Raw genomic sequence first — 15,756 nt, 5'->3', positions numbered from 1 at the left:
GTCACAGGTGACTGGGGCCCCCCGGGACCGCTCCGTGCGCTCACCACGTTGGCCACGGCCACTTTCGCCTTCTCCAGCTCTCTGGACGCGATTTCTATGAGCCGCTCTGTGTTGGCCACTCGGCTGCGGGCTTGTTCAGCCAAGTCTCCCGTCTCCTCGATGGTCTTCCGGATGTTCTGCAGACGGCCGAGCTGGCTGGACAGGGTGCTGTTTACTCTCTGAAGCCGACCCAGCAAGTTCTGGTCCACGTCTGGGGGGGGGGGGGGAGGACCCATGAGTATCTAGGGTACTTAGCGCCTCACGTGCAATCCAGGCCTCACGGCACCCTTGCTCTCCGACGGCCTCTGTCGCCTCCCCAGGACCCACCAGCAGCCCTCAGCCCAGCGTCTCCGCTGTGCGCTCATGGCACAGGCCCTAGGCGCCTGTCTGCCCCCCGCCCCGCCTCCATGAGCTCCTCTTCCTCACTGTTCACTCCAACGCCAGGCTTGGCAGAGGGGACACTCGGGGACAGCTGGACACAGGAGAAAAGCCGACTGTGAGTCCAGCCCAGACCCGGCTTAACCAGAGACTGTGCCAGCCCCAACGGCTGTTTATTCCAGCTCGGCTAAACCTGGCTGGAAACAGAGGCCGGAGGCCGGGAAACCGTGTACCTGCCTCCCCCTCTGCTTTTAAACCGTCTTCAGACTGCTTCACTAACTGCACCTGTCCGACTCAGCTTTTGTACTCTGGTCCTGGTGCAGCGGAAGACAAACACGAGCCACGCGAACGCGGCCTGTCATGTCAGATCCACACAACAGACCAAGTCCTCCTGAGAGCTGAGCTGTCCTTACGTCAGTCTGACGCACAGTGCCGGCCCGCCTTTCCCAGTGAAAGAGGGTGAGAGGTCGAAGTTCATAAAGATGCACACAGATGTGGAAGCAGGACCTCACCGGCTGGGCGCCCTCTGCGCAGTCCCTGCCCAGAGGACCGCCTGCACCTCTGATATGGAAAGATTTGTAAGGAACAGGGGCCGGCGTTGTGGCGGAGTGGGTAAAGCCGCTGCCTCTGACGCCAGCATCTCACGTGGGCACCGGTTCAAGTCCCGGCTACTCCACTTCCGATCCAGCTCCCTGCTAATGGCCCAGGGAAAGCAGTAGAGGATGGCCCAAGTACTCGGGCCTCTGCTGCCTACATGGGAGACCCGGAAGAAGCTCCTGGCTCCTTGCTCCTGGCTTTGGCCTGGCCCAGCCCTGGCCACTGCAGCCAATGTGGAGAGTGAGCCAGTGGATAGAAGGTCTCTCTCTGTATCTACCTATCTCTGTAACTCTTTCAAAAAGAGAAAATGAATCTTTAAAAAAAAAGATCCATAAGAAACAACAGAGAACAAAAGCAACTTTGCATCAGAGAATCATCTAGTTTTAGCAGAGGAGGCTATAACACCCCCTTCTCTCTCGAGCCGACCTGCGAGAAGGCAGCAGGGGCTGGCCCCTCCGTCCAGTTCTTGAGACACAACTTCAGCTGCGAGGGCAGACGCCCTAGCCGCTGGGCTCACTGCGAGGGTTACCCGCAGGCCCTCCCCGCACCTCACACCTTCAGTGTCTGCGGAATGAACACGAGCTCTAACTACGAGTGGACTCACACGAGCCTCAGGAGACAGGTCACACCGAAGCCACGGTCCTCCCCGGCTGGTCAGACTCCAGCTGGACAGGTCAGCCGGGGCCTGGACCTCGGCCCAGCCCTGCGGGGACGCCCCCAGAGCGACGGGAAGAGGAGCCCAGCCAACCGTCCAGGTGTCTGTGGGCCCTCGCTGGGCTGGCAGCTCTGTGCTGCGTGTGTGGAGCCCCATTCCCTGTCCCGGGCGGCACGCCGGTGCGCTGTCACCAGGGCCGTGCACCACACGGAGGCGGACTGGACAGGAAACGCCTGGCAAACGCCGACGGCTGCCACTCATTTCTGCAGGGCTGGGCGCGGCACGGTCAGCAGCGCCGTCCAGTCCAGACGTGGAGACCGCGGCGTTTCCTTTGGGGGTCCTCTCTGAGTCCATGAGGCAGTGTCTCAGAGGGAGAGGCCCACTCCCCCGCCCCCAACCGTGTGCAACAAAGCGGAATCCCACAGGACACCCGTGACCAACTCAGTGGCTCAGGACACCCGTGGCACACGTGGCTTGCTAAGTGCTTGAACTCCAACAGCTCTGACTGCGTCAGAAGAGCGGCTGCGCTCATGGCAGCGGAACGCACTGAGTCCACGGGCTGTGCCAGCAGCCACGGCGTGGAACGGAACTCACGTCCCGCGGAGCCCTACCGCTAGGAAGGGTCTGTGCAGCCGCCCCAGGGACCCCGCCAGCCGCCACCTACCTTTGACGTCCTGGGCCTCGCGGAGGAGGTCGGTGACCTCCCTCTCGGCCTCCTTCAGCCTGTCTTCGAAGGCCTGGTCCGTCACCACCTCATCGCCCGTGCCCAGGTTCGCTAGGAGGCTCTCTAATTCCTGGAGCTTGGCGCGATGCTCGGCAACCTGAACACAGGAAGGGAAGGTCGAGTCCGAGGAGGGGCTCCCCACGGCCTCCCCCGCCCTAGCCTGACTACACCTCGGACAACACAGGCTAACTCCCAGTTTCCGAGAGGTTCTCGCACCCTGCCTGGGGCCAGAGCTGCACGCACGCCCCTACCCAGGGCCTCGCCAGGCTGGACCCCTGGAGAGGCTCGGAGTAGCACCCCCAGGCCCTCCTCTCCAGGCCTCCCTGACTCACCGCCCAGCGGGGGCGCAGCAGCCACGGCCAGCTCACCTTGTCCTTTACCAGCCGGTAGCAGGCCGGGCACTCCTGGCAGCCGGGCCAGGAGCGGTTGTAGAAGTAGTTCTCCTCACACTGGTCACAGCGGCTGCCCACAAAGCCCGGCCGGCACTTGCACCGCCCGTCCTCTCCACACTGCAGCGACAGGGACCCCTCGGGGTGGCAGTCGCAGGCTGTGGGACGCGGGGGGCCACAGTGAGGGGAGGGCAGGGAGGCGCAGTGCACCTGTGCCCGCCCGGGCCCCGCCCCCACGCCTGCGTTCCGGTCTGCTGAGAGTGCAGGCAGACCTTTCAAACGACGACAAGCCTTCAGGGAAAGAGTGCACCCCTGGGGCACAGCACGCGACGTACAAACCCCAGAGCCTGCCGACGGGCCTGCGCCGGTGCCTCGGCTCACCTGCCCGCCTCCCCACGGCCGCCCTGCACTGGGCCCCGTACTCTGGCTGCGCCCACAGGAGAAGGCGGGCGCTCCTGAGGCAGAAAAGTCACCTGTCCCGGGGGAGGCACCGAGGGGGTGGGGCAGGTCATCGGTGACCAGCGGGTCATCGGCACCCACAGAGTACAAGGAGGACAGGGAGGCTTTCTCTCAGAAACCGGAACTGGGAAAACGAGGGATCAGAACCCCAGTACGGTGGCTGCCGGGGACCCGGAGGAGCCCTGGGCCCAGGGCTGTGGGAGGTGCAGGTCTGTGGAGCAGGCCCCTACGCCGGGGCGGGGGCAGCCCCAGCTGGGAACCAGGCGGCTGGATGGGGCTGGCAGGTTCCTCCTGGACTCAAGGTGCCTGCCGGAACTGGGGGGTGGGCGAGGGGCTCCCCTTACGTTTGCAGCCTTCCGGGCCAAACCCGAAGTGGTTGATCTCACAGCGTTCACAGTGCTGGCCAGTGACGCCCGGCTGGCACTCACACTGCCCGGTGCGGATGTCGCACTGCCCGTCGGTGGAGCCCAGGGCGTGGCAGTCACACCTGAAAGCAAGCACAGGGCGCTTCCCAGGTGAGGCCGGTGGGCGGGCGCCGCTGGGCCGTACAGCAGAGACACTGCCTGCCCAGGGGCCATTCACAACCTCTTTTCTTCCTGTGTTTTTTTTTTTTTTTTTTTCCTTTTAAAGATCTAATTATTTGTTTGAAAGGCAGAGAGAGAGAAAGATCTTCCATCTGCTGGTTCATTCCCCAAATGGGCTGGGCCAGCCACAGACTGGAGCCTGGAGTTTCACCCAGTCTCCAAGCCTGGCCGGGACCCAAGGACCTCCGCTGCCTCCCGGGGTCTGCATTAGTTCCAGTACAGCCGGAACTCACCGGCTGCAGGTGGGGGCTGAATCCGCTGTGCCACAACGCTGGGCACAGAAGCTCCTTCCTAGCCTCGCCTCCACCAGCGCCATCCACCCACACCGCGTGGGCACTGCCTGGGTTCGGAAGCCCTGGAGGGCTGACCCTGGGCACCTCAGGCAGCACCTTGCCATCTGCACCTTCACCCGGCGGCTCAGGTGGGTCTGCGCGCCCTCCTGGTCCCATCACTGCCTGCCGCTTCCCCAGGGCCGCCCCCCAAGGCCTCGCCTGTGCCAGGCACGGGCCGGCACCTCACCTCTCACAGCCGCGCCCGCTCTGCAGGTTGTAGAAGCCGGGCTCGCAAGCCCCACAGTCCCGGCCGGCCACGTGGGGCAGACACGCGCACTGCCCGGTCACGGGGTTGCAGCCGCCCTGCTGTCTCATGGTCCCATAGGGGTTACAATCGCAGGCTGAGGCGGGAGACGGAGACGGAGACAGAGACAGAGTCAGGGGAGGCGCCCACGAGCCGGCGCTGCCTGGGCATGGGGCTTGGTGTGAGGAGAGGCCATGAATCTCACGGGTTTCACATGAGCTAGGGGAGGTTGCGTGACTGTGTTACAAGCGAGGAAGTGTGAGCCGGTGTGGCCGCCCCGCGGCCCGCGGCCGGTACCTCTGCACTTGTCCGTGGGGCTGGGCGCCAGGGGGTTCCCGAAGAAGCCGTCCTTGCAGCGGTCGCAGTAGAAGCCGGCGGTGTTGTAGATGCACTTGAGGCATTCTCCCATCGAGCGGTCACAGTTGCCAACGGCGTTGGGGTCCACGTTATCACTGCACTGGCACGGGCGGCACAGCCTCACGGGGCCACCTCTGCCCAGAGGGTCTCCGAAATAGCCATCGTCACAGAGCTCACACCTCTTACCTGCGGGGAGATACGGCAGGCTAAGAAAGACGCCGGTGGTGCGACCACACCGCTGGCTGTAAGCAGAGCAGCCCACCCCCCACAGGCAAGGCGGGTGGCCCTGCGGCAGGCAGGGGACTGGGCTGCATCCTGGCACTGGCCGTGCCAGAATTCCACCGGCCTTCCCGTTACGCATCCTCAAGTCAGAACTCAGCTCAGGGATTACCCAGTGGGGATACAAGGACGTCACCACGACACAGCGCTCCACTCTGCAGCTGCCTGCCCTCCCCCGCAGCCGGCGGGACGAGTCAGACTGTCCCGGAAATGCCCACGGCCTGGGCACCCCTAATCCGAAACCGTGACAGCCGGTGCTTCTGGCACCAACACGAGGGTGCTCAGCCAGCAAAGCCAGTGAGGCCTGAGCGGCCGCTTCCAAATCCCACAAACTCCAGGAGCGGGTCACGATGGTGCAGAGACGTGCCAGGTCCCCTGGCTCGTGCTGGGTCACTGGGGGCGGCCTTCCTGAGAGAGTGACGTGTCCACCCAGCCCACGGTCCAGATGCCAGGGGACAGGGAACTGGACGGACCAACAGGCTCCGCCCAGTGGGCCGGGGCAGGGGGCGCGGGCTGCCCAGGCTTTGGCTGGGTCACCACTTAGAAAGGGAAAAGGCAGGAACAGCCGGACGCTAATTCTGTGACTCACTGGCCCAGCCACCCGACATGCGTGACAGCCCTGGTTGGACACTTCCCAGCAATGGTGCCGGCGGCACAGGCGGCGGCCGTGGTCTGTCTTGCTTTGCTTACTCTCACGCGGTGCAGTCAAGGCCAGGCCGGAGCCTCTGCACCCCGGGGGCCGCCCTGGGGTCCTCGCAGGGCGGGACAGCTCTCGGAGCAGCTGGCAGAGCCAGGCTTCACGCTCCCGTGAGTGCGGGCCAGGGACAGGCGCCTCTGTGGACCCACATCCCCCTGACCGCACATGCTGGACGCCGCTCCGCTGGGCGGAAAACTGCCAGGGAGAATTTACCAATGACCACTTCCTGTCCAGAACCCCGGGACAGACTCACAGAGTGAAACCCGACTTGGGGTCCTCATCCTCAGACAAGGTGAACTGTTGCCATTGTCATCTGTGGTGTCGGGCCACTTGGCCACACGGCCTGGACAGCAGCCCAGGGTCCCCATGCCTGTTTCCTCAGCCATGACTTGAAGGGACAACAGTACCTACCCCTGAGGTCCAGGGAACGGACAGCCCAGCCACGAATACCAAACACACGCTGGCCTCTCTCACTGCCCCCAACCTCTTCCCACAAAGCCTCTGCCACTCAGAAAACCGCGACCACCAAGCCACACACAAACCCCCGAGCTCCAGGGTCCTGGCCCTGGGTCGGTCACAGCTCGGACCTGAGGGCACGGGGCAGGGCAGACTCACCGGTGATGCCCATGGGGCAGTTGGTGCACACCACCTCCTTCGTCGTGGGGACCACGGCACAGCTGGAGCCCCCGGGGCACGGGCAGGGCTGGCAGTCGGCGGAGGTGCCCGCGGTCGAGTCTCCGTAGAACCCGTCGCCGCATCTCTCGCAGTGGGGACCGGCGGTGTTGTCTCTGCAGTTACACACGCCTGTCCAGGGAGGACACAAGCACACAGGTAAACACCGCGACGCATGCCTCCCACAAGCCAGGCCCAGCGGCCGCCGCAGCTCGGCCCTCACCTGTCTCGGGGTCACAGGTCTCGCTGTGTCCGTTGCAGGTACAGGGCACACATGGGCTGTACGGTCCGAGACTTGGGGCTTCTCTTCTGTAGCCCGAGAGGCACGACTCACAGAACTGCCCTCCGTAGCCAGCAGGGCAGGTGCACGACTCCACCCAGGTCGCAGGGGCCCCAGGCCCAGGGCGAGCACTGGCCAGGGTGACGTCATCCAAATACCCCGCACCTGTGCACAGCGTGGAAAACACAACCAGTGACCTGGCTTCCCCCTCCCAGAGCTTGTGGAAAGTTAGCGACGCGAAAGACGAGCCCACGATCCCGGAGAAGGCCCGCCATCAGTTAATTCACCCACTGGAGAAGAGAATGAGAACCGGTGTCTGGGGGGCTGGTGCTGAGGCACAGCAGGCTAAGAATCCACTGCAGTGCCAGCATCCCATGGGGCACCGGTTCGAGTCCCGGCTGCTCCACTCCCCATCCAGCTCCCTGCTAATGCATCTGGGAAAGCAGTGCAAGATGGCCCACGTCCTTGGGCCCCTGCACCCAGATGAGATGTGGAAGAAGCTCCTGGTTCCTGGCTTCGGCCTGGCCTAGCTCTGGTCATTGAGGTTATTTGGGGAGTGAACCAGAGGAGGGAAGATCTCTCTGTATCTCTGCCTTTCAAATAAACAAATAACCTTAAGAAACAAAATGTCGTGTAGAACAATGCGGGGTTCACGGCTGAAACGTCCAAGCAGCCCTGCTGAACATTCAGCCTCCCTTTCACCAGCGCAACCCAGGGAGAGCACTGGACAGTCTGGGGAGCCCCGAAGAGGGAAGAAGCGGTCAACTGAGGCAGGAGGCGGAGCCTCTGCTCAGCGGCACCTAGGCAGGTGTCCTGCAGAGCAAGGACAGGAAGCGGAAGCACCTGCCTACGGGGGACACTCGGGTTGCACATGCTTCTGCCCTCCCCACCCGGTGGACCATCACAGCCCCCGCCCCCGCAGGGAGACGCCACGGCTCAGACCCCCCGTTTCTGCAGCCACAGGCCCCCGAGGGAGCTTCCCTCGCCCCTGGCTCTGGGCTTCTGTAGCCTGGGGCTCGCAGCGCGTTTCACCGAGTTACGAAACACCCCTGGCCAGTTACATAATCGCCTGCAGCCTGATCCCTCTGCCATGGCCTCCAGCCCACTTCACTTCCACGATGTCTGTGTTTGTCCCTCGGATCAGACCGGTCTGCACCGGTCAGCGTGCACCCAGATGGAGACGTCCCTCCGTCTCCCCCTCCGGAAACACACTCACTCCATCCTGCTCTGCTCCATCGCCAAGCTTCTTCTCCCAGCTCTGCCACCCAGCCCGGGTCTGCACAGCTGTGAGCAGCACCTCTCCCACAGGCCCCAAGTGGGGGCCTCGCACCCCAAACTATGCCTCTCTTCCTCAGGAGACCCCACATCTTTTCTCTCTAGAGCTTGTGGCACTTCCGAGTTTGCCCACCAGCCCCTGCACTCACACCCCTCCCCCGACCCTGCACCCCCAGCCTCTGCCCATCACCCCCTGCACTCACACCCCTCCCCCGACCCTGCACCCCCAGCCTCTGCCCATCACCCCCTGCACTCACACCCCTCCCCCACCCTGCACCCCCAGCCTCTGCCCATCACCCCCTGCACTCACACCCCTCACCCACCCTGCACCCCCAGCCTCTGCCCACCACCCCCTGCACTCACACCCCTCCCCCACCCTGCACCCCCAGCCTCTGCCCATCACCCCCTGCACTCACACCCCTCACCCACCCTGCACCCCCAGCCTCTGCCCATCACCCCCTGCACTCACACCCCTCCTCCGACCCTGCACCCCCAGCCTTTCCCAGGCCAGGCCCCTACTTCTCACTGCCTGTGACACATTTTCATCGGACACTCTCCTACACCAACACATCCACGTAGAGGACGCTACGCTGACGCCACCCTGGCTCTGACATCACCTCCCCCCACAGCCTTCCCCTGCCAGAGAAACGTCCCCATTTCAGAAACTCCTCGCAGGAGGAAATGTGAAGGCACGTTTAGGAAGTCGTGTTTGCCTGATGCTGTAGCAGATGCTCACGGTAATGTATAATCTCTCCTCATCCGGTCTCGACATCAGCAAAGCTAGCCAAGTGGGAGTCAAACCAGGCAGCCTGAACCCACACCAGAGCCGTGTCTCCACCGGCGGCGGTGGCCGCAGGGCCTCAGGAGCAGCCGAAGCCAGCACTTCACACGGAATCCAGGCCCGGCGCGTGGCTGTGGACCGCGCCCGCCCGCTTGCCCAGGCCTCCTGACCCGCCAGCCCCAGCGCCTCACTTCTCTCGCTGTAGGTCCCGCGGATCCTGATGGCGGTCAGGTTGTTGAGGAGCTTCTGGAACTCAAACGCGGAGAGCGCGGGCCGCCAAGGGTACTCGGCCGCTTCATGGAGCCTGGAGGGGGAGGGCGCGGTCACCGCGAGGGTCCGGGAAGCCTGCCTCCCCGCGCACACCTGCGCTGGCTGCCCAACCAGGTCCCGAGGTCCCGAAGGCCTCCTTCTCACGCGCCCCAGGGCCGGCGGGCGCTCACCTGAAGACGTACTTCCCGGCGGTCTCGCTCGGGTAGGAGTTGCCTTGCGCGATCAGGGGCACGGACACGCGCAGGCCGGCCCCCTCGAGCACGACGTCCTCCGCAGAGAGGCGGGTGTCGCGCCTGTCCACGCGGAAGGAGAAGGACAGGTTCTGGCCGTAACTCAGCAGCTGGTTGCCCAAGAACTTGGCTGGAAGACAGACAGAGGCATGAGGCAAGGGGTGAGCACGAGGGCACGGGGCGGGGGAGCACGGGGGCTGGCTGCGGCGCAGCCGCACTTACCTGGTGCCACGAAGTACCTGGGGAAGTAGCTGTCTGAGATCACGGAGATGTCCTGCCTCTCCGAGGACCACTCGAGAGAGGCCTCGGAGCCGTCCCTCTGCTCCACACGCCACCCGTCCTGGCCTGCAGGAACACAGGCCGCCTGCTACACCCAGCACCCCAGGCACACACTGCGCACACCGCACGCGGCCCCATGGCTCTGGGTGAACAGAGCTGACGCCCACGCTGTGTTCCGCTTTGTTGATCCACGCGGCAGCTGCACTCACCGCTCAGCCCCTGGTTCTCAAACCACGAGTCTGCTTCCACTTGGAGGAAGCCATGACAAGGTGACCCTACTGCAAAACCCCCAAAAGCCCCCAACTGAGAAAAGCCCCGGAACCCTGCAGGGGAGCTGGGAGGCGGGGCCGGCGTTACCAGTGTGGAAGGTGGAGGACACGGCGTGCGCGCTGTAGCCCACGGCGCTGCTGCACACGGAGGAGTGACCATAGCAGAAGCAGGGTGTGCAGCCCCCGGGGTGTGACGACTCCAGGTTAAAGAATCCAGGTTTGCATCTGAAGGAGATCAAGACGGAGCTGTCTGTCCGTCTCTGTTCATTGGAACAGGCACACAGAGCACGCGGCACACGCTCTACCTCTCACAGGCGAAGCCCTCCACGTGGTCGCGGCACACACATCTGCCCGTCTCCACGTTGCACTCCTCGGTGCTGCCTGCCGGGTTGCAGGAGCACGGCCTACGGGGGGAGCCGGGACAGAAGCAGGGGCGTGGGCGGGAGAGCAGCGTTTTGAGGAAACACACACAGCATGGGCCGAACCCTGAAGGCACCACCGTGTGTGTTCAGATACCGACAACGCTGCACAGACCAGAGCCCTGAGCCTCGCTACAACCTCTGGGGGAAAAGCGTTCCCACCACCACCTGTAAACCCACAAGCCCTGACACCGCGGCCTCGGGCTGAGCACACGGTACCTGCATCCCGCCTCGGTCAGAGAGTGGAACCCGGGCTGGCAGCGGTCACACTTGTCACCTGTCACGCCTGGCTTGCAGCTGCATCGGCCGTAGCTGTCACACTGTGTGCTCAGAGAACCTAAGACCCGAGGGGCTGTGGTCAGCCGCAGATCCGGCCAGAAAGGTTGGGAAAGGTCACAGGTAGGGGACGGGGCATCGCCCACTGAGGGCCGTGCTGGGGAAGCTACGGAGTCCCCAGATGCTCTTGGGTGGGAAAAGGTGGACTTCCGATCAGAACCCTGAGAATGGTACTTGGCTAAGCTGCTGGCATTTCCAGTTTGCAGAGGGGGGCACGGCCCGGCATGCGGGCCCTGCCCCTTCTCCCCAGCTGTGTTGCAGGCAGGAGCAGCGCGAGTCAGGCCAACTCCTGGTCGAGGGGAAGGGACCGAGTGCCGAGTATCTGGGACACACACCCCTGCTCTGAGAGCAGCTCGGCCTCCGAGGAGGGCAGACTAAACAACCACAGACCAGCCAGAACCTCGCAGGTCAGGTTCAAGTGGTCCTGCTTTCCTGTTACTAGTTATTTACAGAGCTGCTGCCCCGGCCACCCCCGCAGGGACACACACGGGCAACTGTCGGAAAGCTCACCCTGGACGAGGTAGGTGGCCGGGGCTCCTGCACTTACCGACCGGGCTGCAGTGGCACGGCGAGCAGGCCTCGCTGTTCCCCAGGCGGAAGAAGTTCTCCCGGCACCTCTCGCAGTTGGCGCCATCGGTGTTGTCCCGGCAGTTGATGCAGTGGCCCCCGTGGCCGGTGGAGCGGTACAGCTCGGGGTCGAAGTAGCATTCCTGTGACCGCCCGCTGCAGTCACAGGCTGTGGGCCGAGGCACGAGAGCGCCGTCAGGGCCTCGACACCAAGCCTCGGGCAGCGCCCGCACCAGTGGCGCGGGTCTGCATCCCCGCGACCGCTGCTAGGAAGCGCCCACCTCCCGGAGCCAGCACTGCCGAACCGGGGACGCCCATGCTCGGCCGCGGCCCGCCCCGGGCAGGTGCTCACACATGAGTGGAGCCGAGGGCTTCTCTCCTGCAACCTGAGACGCGGGCGCCAAGTCATGCGCAGGCTTCACCTGACCTCAACCTCTCGGGCGTCAGAGGATTCGAACCCATGCAGACACTGACTTCTGTAGTGCCCGATTCCCCGTGGATCCACTCTGGGGGCCCGGGAGCCGCCGCAGATGGGGGCGGGATCACAGGGAAGCGGAGGGCGTCCCGGCGGGGCCCTGTCCGGGGCCAGGACCTGCAGGCACTGCAAGCCTGTACGTTCAGGCGGTCTTCCCAGGACTCCCAACTCCGCTGAGGCACACGCGGTAGCGTGAACACCCAGCAAAGCTGGTCTGGCGCAGCGCGGCTGTTCTTAAGGAAAACCTCACTGCAGCTCCTTCCCGGGAAGTTCTTCAAGGCCTCGAATCGCCGAGGGCTGCTGGCAGGTCTCGTGGCCCCGGTCCTTCCCAGAGCTACGGCCCCATCTCCATCACCAAGTTCCCCTCGTGGGTCTCCTTGTAGCTGTACCCCCGTCTCCCACAGGCCTGGTGCTCTAGACCACAATGTGGAAGGACCCGGGCTCCTGCTGTCCCGGCCTGGTGGGCACAGGACTGTGGCTCCCTTCCCAGAGGAGGCAGCTGTCACGTCCCCACCGCAGGCCCCTGCAGCCTGATACACCACCAGAAGGCCGAGAACGGACTCAGCCCTCGCCCATGTCCCTGGCGTGGCAGGCTGGCGGTCAGTTTCGTTTGTCGTTGCTGTCATTTCCCAGAAAGGATCACAGGTGACCCCACCGGGCACAGCACTCCTCGCCACAGGCGTCTGCTGACCCAGAGGCCTGGCCGGCCGCTGGGGCCGTCCCTCTCTCGCCCGCCGTGATTCACTGCGCAGGGCCAGCCCCAGGTAGCACAGTGCAGACGGGGAGGGCAGGACATGAGAGCCAGGGCTCAGGGCCGTGGGGAGGCTGTGAGAGCTACGTGCAAATCGGGGCTTGCTGCAAGAAAGGATGAGAGAGGAAGTCCGCTCTGAGCAGCTGCAGGGGGGGCCGTCAGGAACCAAGACGCGGGGCCGGGCACCGGCCTGGCAGTTCAATGCCACCGGGATGCCCACGTCCCTCCTCGCACAGGAGCCCTGCTCCCGGCTCCAGCTGCCCGGCGCGGCAGTGATGGTTCCAGTGGCTGGGGCCTTGCCGCCCACGTGGGAGCCCAGACCGAGCTCCTGTTTCCTGGCTTTGGCTCGGCCCAGGCCTGGCTGCAGTGGGCATTTGGGGAGTGGATCGGGAGATAGGAATTGTCTGCCCGCCCCCTCTCTGCCTCTCAAACCAATCGCTCTTTAGTGAGATAAAAGGGAAAGCCATTTGGAGAAGCCATCTTCTGAATGGTCGTCCTCGCTGGGGCTCGCGGCGCGGAGGCTGTCACCGGGACCCTGGCTGCCCGGGCGGCAGGGCCTCCTCCGGCTGGGCCCCCCTCCCGCCCCTGGGCACTCACGCAGGCACTCGCTGGCGCTCTCGGCCGTGGCCCTCCTCCAGGGCCGGTCGTTGAAGAAGGGCAGGCACTTCTCACAGTCCACGCCGTGCGTGTTGTGCTTGCAGTCGCACACCAGCTGGTCCTGCTCGTTCTTCACACACTCGCTGGCGTGGCCGTTGCACTTGCACCTGGGGGGAGCATGGGGCAGGGACGCTGAGGCTCCGCTGCCCGCCGGGGCCCCTCGCTTCCAGCGGGACGGACCCCAGGAAGGTAGAGGCGCCAGCTCTGCCTGTCTCAGCGGCACGCGCACCCTCTGCCACGACGCCGCCTCGGCGCCCCCACCTGAAGGTGGAGAGACAGCCCGGGACCCCCTCAGGTGTGTAGGATGAGCGCCCCCGAGGGTCGGGGAGGGTGTTGGTGCACATACACGATGGAACGGCAGTGCTTCCCCTGCCCCTGCACGCCATCCGGCTCCAGGTGAGCCCCAGGCTGCACCCTGGCCCTCACCTCGTCCCTCTTCTACCCTCAGCTGAGCTGACCCTGTGACCTGACGTCCCACACCCATGTCCATCATCCCCTCCGATCAGCCCCCCCCCCCACTCCGACCTCCTGACCTCACAAGAGCCTTTGCCCGGTGCCTCCTCCCCAACACACCTGCCTGACACCTGCAGGACAGGGCACCCGGCAGGGAAAGGCCAGCATGGCCCCACTCCAAGAATCACACCAGATTTTCCTTTGGTTGAGGCTCTCACCAGTTTTAACCCCATCCAAGGAATTCTGCGGGCAAGATGGCTCCTCTGCTCGGGACCTGTGGTCCACACAGGCAGCCTGCCGTCTAGGGTCTCTGGCCACCTAAGTTCCAAACTCTACAAACTGGGCAGGCACTGGCCAGGCGGTGAAGACGCCCATGCCCTCTGTCGGGGCGCCTGGGTTCACTGCCCAGCCACAGCTCCTGACCCCACTTCCTGCTGACACACACCCTGGGAGGCAGTGGTGGGCTCAGGTGTCCGAGTCCCTGCCACGCACACAGAGCCCTGGACTGAGTCCCCAGGTCTCAGCTGCCGCCCGGCCCAGCCCTGGCTGCTGTGTGTTTAGGGTATGAAGCAGTGGACAGGAGCACTCTGTGCCTCTGCCTCAAATGGAAAATTATAAAATGCTGCCGGCGCCGTGGCTTAACAGGCTAATCCTCCACCTTGTGGCGCCAGCACACCGGGTTCTAGTCCCAGTTGGGGCGCTGGATTCTATCCTGGTTGCCCCTCTTCCAGGCCAGCTCTCTGCTATGGGCCGGGAGTGCAGTGGAGAATGGCCCAAGTGCTTGGGCCCTGCACCCGCATGGGAGACCAGGAGAAGCACCTGGCTCCTGGCTTCGGATCAGCACGGTGCGCCGGCCGCAACGGCCATTAGAGGGTGAACCAACGGCAAAAAGGAAGACCTTTGTCTGTCTCTCTCTCTCACTATCCACTCTGTCAAAAAAAAAAAAAAATATATATATATATACATATACATACACACACACACACACACACACACATATATATATAAAATGCTACAAGCTCACAGCGACTTTCCGCACACGCGGTTGTGCTCTCGGAGCGTCCACTCGGACCTGCCCGCCCCCAGCTGCCTCCGTCCAGTCCTTCCTGTCCCTCGAGGCCTCGCTCCAACCCCACTCTCTGCCCGAGCCTGGCGCTGGCACGCGGCCCTGGGCCAGTGCTGCCGGCACTTTTCATTTCGGAGCACGGCCGCTGCAGGGTCTGAGGAGGGACCCTGCACCCGGGCGGTTGGGGACACCCCCACGGTGCTGGCCAGGACAAGCTGCTCCAGCACAAGGCGGCGATGGGAAGGAAAGCCGCCCCGGGCTCCGGCACACGCACCTGCCGCCCACGGCGAAGTCAGAGACGGCGTAGTAGTAGGACTTGAGCACCTTGGGGTCGTTGAACACCTCGTCTCCAAAGGTGTTGAGCCGGTTCAGTGTGACTCTGATGTCCGTGGCTGTCACCCACTCCTGTCAGGAGGAACAACCCGGCAGAAACTTCAGGAGACGGATGGATGGGCAGGAGACGCAGGGGACAGGGAACCAGCGTCAGACCCTGCCCTCTCCCCGCTCCCTCAGTCTCCAGCTGTCGCCTCGTCACTCGGACTCAGAGAGGGACACACGTGCGTGCTCCCTCATGAAGATCTTCAGGGGAAAAGCGAGCGTCTGACGGCTCACTGCACGCCCCTCCCCCCACGCCTCTGCACCTGCCGGTCACCACCCACGGGGCCTCCCCAATGCCTCTGTGTACCTGCTGGTCACCACCCACAGGGCCTCCTCCATGCCTCTGCACCTGCTGGTCACCACCCACAGGGCCTCCCCCATGCCTCTGCACCTGCTGGTCACCACCCACGGGGCCTCCCCCACACCTCTGTGCACCTGCTGGTCACCACCCACAGGGCCTCCCCCACGCCTCTGTGCACCTGCTGGTCACCACCCACGGGGCCTCCCCCACGCCTCTGTGCACCTGCATGTCACCACCCACAGGGCCTCCCCCACACCTCTGTGCACCTGCCGGTCACCACCCACAGGGCCTCCCCCACACCTCTGTGCACCTGCTGGTCACCACCCACGCTCTGTGCACCTGCTGGTCACCACCCACGGGGCCTCCCCCATGCCTCTGCACCTGCTGGTCACCACCCACAGGGCCTCCCCCATGCCTCTGTGCACCTGCTGGTCACCACCCACGGGGCCTCCCCCATGCCTCTGTGCACCTGCCGGTCACCACCCACAGGGCCTCCCCCATGCCTCTGTGCACCTGCCGGTCACCACCCACAGGGCCTCCCCCATGCCTCTGTGCACCTGCCG

The 15,756-nt window shown here is 64.5% G+C and overlaps 1 protein-coding gene across 1 annotated transcript in view; it reads right to left on the bottom strand.

Annotated features, from left to right (window-relative positions):
• Window positions 1-15,756, bottom strand: part of LAMC1 (laminin subunit gamma 1) — an 85,296-nt gene that overhangs the window by 12,182 nt on the left and 57,358 nt on the right. Inside the window, exons 3-19 of the mRNA XM_062211410.1 lie at window positions 14,789-14,919; window positions 12,936-13,102; window positions 11,093-11,281; window positions 10,429-10,546; window positions 10,096-10,194; window positions 9,879-10,015; window positions 9,465-9,587; window positions 9,183-9,372; window positions 8,934-9,046; window positions 6,630-6,851; window positions 6,350-6,538; window positions 4,699-4,944; window positions 4,345-4,498; window positions 3,586-3,728; window positions 2,762-2,940; window positions 2,334-2,490; window positions 45-250 (exon numbers count right to left, since the gene is read on the bottom strand). Coding sequence (XP_062067394.1) covers window positions 45-250; window positions 2,334-2,490; window positions 2,762-2,940; window positions 3,586-3,728; window positions 4,345-4,498; window positions 4,699-4,944; window positions 6,350-6,538; window positions 6,630-6,851; window positions 8,934-9,046; window positions 9,183-9,372; window positions 9,465-9,587; window positions 9,879-10,015; window positions 10,096-10,194; window positions 10,429-10,546; window positions 11,093-11,281; window positions 12,936-13,102; window positions 14,789-14,919 — 2,763 coding nt within the window. The remainder of the gene's footprint in view (window positions 1-44; window positions 251-2,333; window positions 2,491-2,761; window positions 2,941-3,585; window positions 3,729-4,344; window positions 4,499-4,698; window positions 4,945-6,349; window positions 6,539-6,629; window positions 6,852-8,933; window positions 9,047-9,182; window positions 9,373-9,464; window positions 9,588-9,878; window positions 10,016-10,095; window positions 10,195-10,428; window positions 10,547-11,092; window positions 11,282-12,935; window positions 13,103-14,788; window positions 14,920-15,756) is intronic.

This window comes from Lepus europaeus, chromosome 14 (assembly GCF_033115175.1).
Source record: "Lepus europaeus isolate LE1 chromosome 14, mLepTim1.pri, whole genome shotgun sequence".
In the NCBI taxonomy this organism is placed as follows: Eukaryota; Metazoa; Chordata; class Mammalia; order Lagomorpha; family Leporidae; genus Lepus; species Lepus europaeus.
This window is presented reverse-complemented; position numbering and strand designations above follow the sequence as displayed.